Source organism: Pantherophis guttatus, chromosome 1, assembly GCF_059756535.1.
Source record: "Pantherophis guttatus breed Tessera chromosome 1, ASM5975653v1, whole genome shotgun sequence".
In the NCBI taxonomy this organism is placed as follows: domain Eukaryota; kingdom Metazoa; phylum Chordata; class Lepidosauria; order Squamata; family Colubridae; genus Pantherophis; species Pantherophis guttatus.
This window is the reverse complement of record NC_142063.1, coordinates 173,818,932-173,828,525: the sequence shown is the minus strand read 5'-3', so window position 1 is coordinate 173,828,525 and position 9,594 is coordinate 173,818,932. Positions and strand designations below refer to the sequence as shown.

The 9,594-nt window shown below is 37.6% G+C and overlaps 1 protein-coding gene across 16 annotated transcripts in view; it reads right to left on the bottom strand.

Annotated features, from left to right (window-relative positions):
* Positions 1-4,250: 4,250 nt before the first annotated feature.
* Positions 4,251-9,594, bottom strand: part of UNC80 (unc-80 subunit of NALCN channel complex) — a 174,940-nt gene continuing 169,596 nt past the window's right edge. For all 16 annotated transcript variants that reach the window (XM_060688149.2, XM_060688156.2, XM_060688157.2 and 13 more), the window contains one exon: positions 4,251-7,758. In XM_060688149.2, the coding sequence (XP_060544132.2) occupies positions 7,486-7,758 (273 nt within the window). In that variant the 3' untranslated portion in view covers positions 4,251-7,485. The remainder of the gene's footprint in view (positions 7,759-9,594) is intronic.

Here is a 9,594-nt window from a genome sequence, read left to right as displayed (position 1 = left end):
GGGAAATGTAGTTTTCCTCTTCTTTGAAGGTGTGGCTTTGAAAACGGCCGCTTAGGCGCCAGGGGAGCTCACCTGCAAAACGTTAACCGTGAAAAGTCTACTTGGTTCGTCTGGGAAATCCCGAAAATTAAGTCACCTTGATTTGTGTGTCCGCGTATTATGTGGAGCCAGTTATTGCTAGGCCTTTCAAACTGTTTAGGCCTCGGGAAGCCCCAGAAGGGAGGACGAACCGACTGGCTCTTTCCCCACCTTACTTGCCTTTTCCGTGCGAATAGAGAAAGGAATCGCAACTGTGTTGCGGACACTTAATTTTGAAATCTAAACCACAGGATATGCCGTGATATCTATCTATCTATATATATGAGACATCTCTCTCTATATTTATTTATTTTATTTATTTTTCATATTTGTATACCGCCCTACTACCGAAGGACTCAGGGTGGTGAACAGTCATAAATAAATACAAAGACATATAAAAGTTAAAAACTATTAAAAAACAGATTAAATAATTTAGGCTCAAAAAATTAAAACCAAAACATCCAAATTTATCTAAAAGAGATCTAAAACCCGATTTAAAAGCCAATTTAAAAGGGAGAGTTAGGCCAGACCAGCTTGTTGGAATAGAAACGTTTTCAGGACACAGCGGAAGATGCATAAGTCTTGGATCCTTCGTAACTCCGGGGGGAGCCCATTCCAGATGGCAGGTGCCCCCACAGAGAAGGCTCTCCCCCTGGGGGCCGCCAGTCGACATTGTTTGGCTGACGGCACCCTGAGGAGCCCCTCTCTATGGGAGCGAACTGGTCGGTGAGAGGCTATTGGTGGCAGGAGGCGGTCTCGTAAGTACCCTGGTCCTGAGCCATGGAGCGCTCTAAAGATAGTAACCAAAACCTTGAAGCGCGCCCGGAAGACCACCGGGAGCCAGTGTAGCTCGCGCAGGAGGGGGGTCACATGAGAGCGCTACATTGCTCCCGTCACCACCCGCACGGCTGCATTCTGGACCAGTTGGAGCCTCCGGGTGCTTCTCAAGGGGAGCCCCATGTAGAGAGCATTACAATAATCCAGGCGTGAGGTGACAAGGGCGTGAGTGACCGTGCATAACGAGTCCCGATCCAGAAAGGGACACAACTGGCGAATCAGGCGAACCTGATAAAATGTCCTCCTGGCCACGGCCGTCATGCTCTTCTAAAGACAGCCGTGAGTCCAGGAAGACGCCCAAGTTGCGAACCCCATCTGTGGGGGCCAATGACTCGCCCCCAATAGTCAGAGATGGCGCCAACTGACTATATCAGGACGACGGAAACCACAGCCACTCGGTCTTGGATGGGTTGAGTCTGAGTTTGTTCCTCCCCATCCAGATCCGTACGGCCTCCAGGCATCGGGACATCACCTCGAGGGCATCATTGGGGTGGTCTGGGGTAGAGATGTACAGCTGGGTGTCATCAGCGTACTGATGGTACTTCACCCCAAAACCACGGATGATCTCACCGAGCGGCTTCACATAAATGTTGAATAGAAGGGGCGAGAGGACCGATCCTTGCGGCACCCCACATATAAGGGGCCTCGGGGTCGACCTCTGCCCCCCTGTCAACACAGACTGCGACCGGTCAGAGAGAAAGGAGGAGAACCACTGTAAAACAGTGCCCCCCACCCTCAACCCTTCCAACCGGTGCAGCATGATATCATGATCGATGGTATCAAAAGCCGCTGAGAGGTCTAATAGGACCAGGACAGAGGAGCAACCCCTGTCCCGAGCCCTCCAGAGATCATCAACCAATGCAACCAATGCTATCTCTGTGCTGTATCCGGGCCTGAAGCCCGACTGGAACGGATCTAGATAATTCGATTCATCCATGTACTGAGGCAGTTGTCGTGCAACCACACTCTCAACAACCTTCGCAACAAAGCGAAGGTTGGAGACAGGACGATAATTTGCTAACACAGCTGGGTCCAGGGAGGGCTTCTTGAGGAGGGGCCTTACCACCGTAAGAGATGAGACACACACACACATATGTAAAAAGTTAAAATCTCAGGTGTGTTCCCACATCATTAAAAATCTGTTAGTTGAAATACTTAAAATCCTGGCTAAAATCCCAGTTTAAAATCCTCCAAAATCCCAACAAAACACTTTGTAAGGTCTTTGGAACTCTGGCTAAAATCCTAACCAACACTTTAAAAGTTTTCTTTTTGGCAACGTTTCGACAAGCTCTCTAACTTGTCAACATCGGGCCCCTACTTTCAGTTTAGAAGCTGTGGGTATGCTGCGAGATCGGAGTTGTCGCTTTTCTATGTTCGCTGCTGCTGACGTATGCTGGTTGGCCTGCAACTCTGTGTCCTGATTGGAGGGCAGCAGTTTTTTTTTCTCCTGCTTCATTATCCTAGCTGCAGCCTGACTGTGTGTTAAAGGCCCAGCTTTCTCTGGTTCCCTGTTACTAACTCTCAATTGCAAAGAAGGAAGGATTCTGGTAGGCATCACAACACCGCTGATTGCCTGTTGAGATCTCAGCCTATCTTCTGGCTTGGTTCTCTCTCTCTCTCCCTATTGCTAGCTATCATCTGCAAAGAGGGAAGGACTCTGGCAGGCATTACAACACCACTGGTTGCCTGTTGGAATCTCTGCCTATCCTCTGATGTTAAAACTCAAGTTTCCCTCAGTGCAGGTCTCCAAATACTTGATAACCTAGAAGCGTCATCTTGTCTATTTATATTCTGCGGCCTCTTTTCAATTTCGATAGCCTCCCTAATTATTCTCTTATTAAGATGTTCCTCTTTCACCACTGTTCTAGTATTGTTGAAGTCGATATTATGTCCCGTGTATATAGGAAATGCATGTCAGGATTAGTCTCGAGAGAAAGATGGCAAGTCTCAAGAAATACTGGTCTGCGATGGGATATAATGGGTATCTTGCTGGTTTATGTGCACTTATGAAATAACCAGTAATTGTGTCTGTTCCAAGAAATCTACTGGGGAAAAAATTGAGGTTTTCGTGTTTTGCATAGTTTATTTATTGTTTTATTATTTATTGGTTCGATTTATATGCCGCCCTTTTCCGGAGACTCCGGGCGGCTTACAATGCGTTAAGCAATAGCCTTCATACTTTTGTATATACCTGCTTAGTAGGGCTTTCGCCCCCCCCCCCCAAGTGGTGTTCTTTTTTATACAAAGTCAGCTTATTGCCCCCACAAACCGGGTCCTCATTTTACCTACCTTCAAAAGGATGGAAGGCTGAGTCAACCTTGAGCCTGGTGAGATTTGAACTTGCAATAATTGCAGGCAGCTGGTGTTATCTTAAGAGTGCTTTAGTCTGCTGCGCCACCAAGGCATAGATTCAAACATTAGCAACTAAAAGACTTCATCTGGTTCCAAGTTGGTCTTCTGTACAATTACAAACTGTTTCTAGCATCTGAATAGGAATAACCTATGAAGCACTTATATCAACATCAAAATGCACTGCCTCAATATCATCGGTAGTCCAGATCAGCCCACATGATTATAGGAGAATGTGTTTTGTCAAAATTATTTCTTTCATAAAAATTCAGAAATATTGAAATGAAATACATGATAATTTTCAGAAAAAATTAAAATTTGAACTGAAACAATTTTTAAATTGGGAATAATTCCAAAAATTATAAATGAAAATATCACAATTTTTTGGCTAAGCAACTGATTAAAGTAGATGCTAAGCCCAATCCTGGAAAAGTGAAACTGCTGACAAAACAAGATTGGGAGATCAAAATAGTTTAATATGCAGCTGTGGCAAAACTGATTCAGAAATTGCTCCCTTAAGAATATATTACAAGGCAGATTTAAACATTTAGAATCGGTTTCTAGGAAGAGTCAAGAAACTAATTAAAAACAACAGATTACATGACTTAAACAGAACAAAGATCTCCAATGGTTTATATTAAATACTAAAAGCATAGCATAAACATTTAATTTATGCTTAGTCGCTGGAGAAAAAGAAGGACAGTGGAAAATGTGTTACTAAATTCTTCACAATTTTTAAAATTTATGCTCTTATTTTTTCCTTCTGCCTTTTGTTCATTCTGTTTTGTTCTCTTAAGCTTATAATAAAATTTAAATTTTTATGGATTAACCCAATAAAATAGGAACTCTCTGAATTGTGCACATAAAATACCTTTACTTAAGCAGAATCAGGATCGTTTAACGTCCCATACATGGAAGTCACATAAAAGTCTTAAAATTATTTATCATCATCATCTTAAGTACAAAAATACCTTCAGGCATAATGATGTATTTGTAGACAATTTATTTATGCATTTTCAAACAAACTATTTTAATCTCTTTCATAAACTTAATTCAAACATTTCTATAGTTTATTTTACCCTTCATCTTTGGTCATCTGATGCACTTTACAGATCTATTAACATTTTAATTCTATATCTTTTGATCTCAATTTTAAACAATTTTATTTAACTTTCAGGTGGGGTTTCATTTCCATTTGTAATTAAAAATTAGCTTTAATGTGTACAGATTGATTTTAAGGTTCATATAAATAAATATTTTTTCAATTTCAATATATTTTTCAATAGTTAATATGGCAAAATAGCCCTTCTTTCACTTAAATATAGCATATATCAATGCAAAGATAACATTCCTCTGATTATCCTGAGATCATTTATTAACCATATTGATTGCTGCTATAAACAATCTAAACATTTTATACCTTATCCCTTGATATTTTTAAATCAGAATTTCTTTGGCAATCAAAGTATTCACTAAATTGAAACTTTTGCAGAGAAAGCTGTTTTGGAAATTTAAAATGACTTGTTTCTGAAGATAGTACTAATTTATATTTTTGAATGTCAATTCTTAATTTTAAAACTAAAATTCTACAGAAGTTATAATCAAACCAAGCTTTAATATTTCTAGGGAATCCTACAGCAGCATTCTTCAAACGTATCTGATGGCATTCTTATGCATGTACATATAAACATGAATACTGCAACATTCAACACAGCTATGGTCACGGTAAGAAAAACACACATATAAATGCTGCAATCATATAGATTAGCAAGACAATAATGTTCCCTTTCTATAAAACTGGACAAGGATTGGGAACTGCTTGAAAAAATATTGGGAGGCACATGTTGAAGGAGGAATTTACAGGAAATTTGGGAGTATGGCTGTAATTTCATAACTTGGTATCACATGTTTTTTAGAAAGGGACATTTTAATAATGCCAATATTTTAATATAAAAATCTAAAACAACACAGACATTTTTTAAAAACAACACTATTCACACATAAGGCCTCTAACACTAAGCAAAATTAAGTTTCTTCACAGCAGATACATACTTATTACTTATCAGTATAGCAATGGAAGAAAGCAATAAATTCTTGTTAAGAGTACAATTCTATGTGCCTTTAGTTAGTACAATGCAACTAAAAGAAACACACAAGAAAAACATATGCTTGTATCACAGTAAATTGCTTGAGCAGTCATAGCTATTTTAGGCTATTTTTTAAAAATGTTTTTTTAAAAAATAACATGTAATTTTAAAATGCAACTTAAACAAAATTACAATAGGCATATTTTTGAGGTTTTTATTATGGCTTGCTAAAATGGATTCAGTACTTTACTCTGGGTCACACTAAAAATGAAATGTAATAACTGACTTTGATAGAGAGATTCACAGTCATTATTGTTCCTAAAATGTGATTTTCAATGTGTCTTATTTGTGTTCTGTGCATTCATACATATATGAGATGTACCTTCTACAGTACCCAAGAGAGATTTCTAGAGCTTTGGAGGATGTTTAGGTGAAAAGTCTTTAGTGTGTTTATTCCTCAGTATTGCATAGCCTCTGCCCATTTCCTTTTGACTGTTTTAATAGTAGAATCAACATTCATCTTGTTAGTTTTCATTTAATATAGTACATTCCCATTTTTCCTAGTGAAAATAAATTATTTGAAAAGGCAAGAAAAAAGCCCATTCTACTGGATCATGACATGTTTCATTCTTCCATATAGCAGCATGTATGCTATCCAGAGCACTATTTAAAACACACTAAGGCTATGTGGAGTTTCAGATTCAGTGTAGAAGAGGCATTTGAGAATATGTGAGAATGTAAATATGGCATCTGTCTATTAAAGCAGCCATTTAACTATTTTTATAAAAACATGCAGCTGCTTTAATGAAGCACAGACAGTGCTATATTAATGATCCCATGCATTCATGCTTCTGTGTGTTCCAAATTAAATCTGAGGCACTATACATTCTAAGTATGTTAAATGTGCTGTCAAGACTGACACACATCTTTGTTTAGATTGCTTTCAGAACAGAATTTAGTAAAAACATTCCTATTGTTAAAAATTGTCAAAAAAAGATATAGTAGCCACAACATCAATCTTTCCCTCTCCCAGAATTGGAATGACTCACACCCAGCATGGGTCTGTTTTGTTTTTTTTTGCACCCCATGAGAAGTACATATAGCTGGATTGATGGACCTCACACATTTGATGGAAGGAGTTGCTTATGTCACTTTATCTGGACTAGAAAACCTCCAAGGTCCTTTCCAACTCTGTTATTCTATTATCTGTTTTCAAGGTCATTTCAAAGAAGACAACCAAAATTGGACCATGCATGCTAGAAAATGCATGCCCTATCTAAAAAAAAAACAAACTTCTCCCTCAACTCTAGAAGTTTTCAACAGAACTGTATTCAGCTATATCAATATATGTATAAATGCACATATAGTAATGAAATATATATAATTAACGTTTTGCTTCTTATGATAGGCTATATGTATGGCTGATACTACATCCAATTTAGAACCCTTTAAATATTAACTAAATAAAATTAATTTATAGCAACATGACATCATAATATAAAGGTTATTATTTATTTGAACATTAATGATTACATTCATATTCATTTAGATTGCAAATCATCCATTGGATATATACGGTAGTTCAGAGACATAATGCATATATGTTGTTTTTTCACAGATTCACAAACACCTGCAAACTTATATAGGTGTGAAAATAAATTGTGTCCTATGTTGATTGAAATATATAGTCATGAAATTTTCCTGTAGCATGATTGCTATTAATGTTTGTGATAAATATACTCTGTATATCTGTTTCCCATCTGAGACTACAAAAATAAACTTTAAGATATTAAGGTGGCCTGCCTTCTAAAAGATCATACTCATTTTCTGCCTGTCATGTTTAATGTAATATTTTATTGGAGAGTCTAAGAAGCAGAAGATTCCTATGTCATGATTAAGTTCTGTGTCTAAGAACATTCCAAGTTATTCCTCAATCTTACATGTGTCCTGAGTCTTAACTAGATCTTCCAAAGGCATAACTTACGAATTATGAAATATATTAACCCGCCAACAGAATATGAGATATCTCTCATTGTTTATAAAGTGCTCTTTCTTTACTTACATTACTTATAGAGAGCTATGACGATTAGAGGAAAGTCTCTCCTTCCTCTACTGTACTTATGTTTCTTTCAAGTCAAACATGTGATTCATCCAGGCCAACATCAGTTTGTCCCATCTCAACTTGTGTGAAATTGAACTGCCTGGAAAGAAGAGGATTCTCCATCCCATTGTCTTCACTTATATGAAGCACAGTATCTTCATGCTGCAATAAACTGGTTGTTTCTAAGCCTGTGAAGTCCTCAGCATCAGAAAGTTGTGTAGTTGGAGAAGTACTATGAGCAAGTGCTGGCTTTTCTTCTGAATCACCCTCCTTTTTTGTATCCTTTCCAGTAGCAAGTGTCTCAATCTGCAATGAATAGAAGTGGATGTGTTTATTTATTTATTAAATTTATTGGCCTTTCATCTTACCACAGGGGAATTCTGGGCACCCAATAAATCTATGAATACACGCACACACCCCTCTACAAAATAACTATGCATTGCTTACAATTATATCTGGAATTGTCCAAGAGTTCCCTTGAGGTAGTGGTAGCCTGGGTAATGCAAGTCAAAATAGAGTGGCAGATAGATGGAGACTTTGTTGTAATTAGAGCCTTATCTTTTTCCATGCATAGCAAACTCCTTTTTGGAAATTGTTACAAAACGTTACCATAACAACTTTTTTAGTGTTAGGGAATTCTACAGTTCATCTTTCCTCAAGTAAAGGATAAGCATTATTGGACTGTTGGCAGGAAGAATGATGAAAGGAAACAATAATAGCACTGGCCATCACTGGCATCGATTTGAAATGGGAGAAGGAGACTGGCAAGTCGTGCAACACCAATACTTAAATCTATTGGGTTGGATGAGCAAATACTATTGGAACCCTGCCTAGTTTGTACTTGTCCTCCATTCTTACCCAGGCCGGAAAGGTCTAACCACCAGAAATGAGTACATCATGAAATATAGCTGCATCATGACTACCTTCCCTCTTTAGAAGATCCTAGCAGATCAGAGCCACTAATTTTTATTCGTCTTTTAAATCACCTTATCTCCTTTTCTTTTTTTCATTTTACAGGGCTGAACTTGTTCTAACTCCCCTAGGTACATTCTCAAAATACAGCTGCAAATCTAAGCGCATTTCCTTTTCTCTTTCTCCTCAGCCATTGTCCTTTTCTTTATTGAGAATACAGTACGATCATACCTATTATAAATGTATTCATAAAATATGGTCAACTGCCAGCAATTAAAAAAAAATAAAACCAGACAAATGGGAATGAAAATTAACACAAAGATAAAAGCCACAGAGACAGATAACTGGAGAATAACAGATCTGATAACAAAATATCAATAGCATTAGGATTAAACTAGTACTTTTCTCCTGATTTTGATAGTCACTTTTAAGAATTTTTAACAATACATCTTATTTGTATCAAATTTGTACTAATCTACATTATTATATTGCCTTCCAAGTGAAATTTAAAAATACACTTGTGGAAAAAAGCAAAGAACTAGAACTTCTTTCACTCACTCTGCTTCTACTTGGACTACCTATCATATTTCCTCATTTTTCTTCACGCCATCCTGAATCCTACAAGTTTGCTGTCTAATCAATTCCAGTTCCTATATCAGGAGCTGCTGGTGCCTATTGTAAAGGATGGCATGGAGTGCTGGAGCAAGAGTGGATCCCGATTGACAATTTGAGAACAGTTACTTTAAGCCTTACTGAAATCAATTTAGCTGAAACTGTTTGGGTTAATTTAACAGTCCAATGTACCAAAAATACATATATGATGTGCCAAGTTCATTATGGTAATTTTACAGAGTATTAGCCTTATCACTTTTTAGTTATCAGAGCCACATTCTCCTTCATTTAATCTGCATGCTTACAATTCATACCTGGAAAGGAAACAGGAGAACGGTGATGAGCATCTCAGTTGAAGTTAAAGTCTCTTTCCTTTCTTCTCCCTCCCACACCCAAGACCCTGAGAATCAACCACTATAGAATAGAATAGCTGGATTTTCATAGATTTGTACTTTGCATCTTTCTTTATATGCACAATTATTGCTGTTGATTACTGCCATTCCAGACTAAAGAAAAATGTGGGCTGATTAAAGTCTAATAATTTGTAATGTGCAAAATCCTATATTCTAATCAAAAAATGTGATATTGCCTGGAATCTTCTTGCTTTCTGGAACTTGC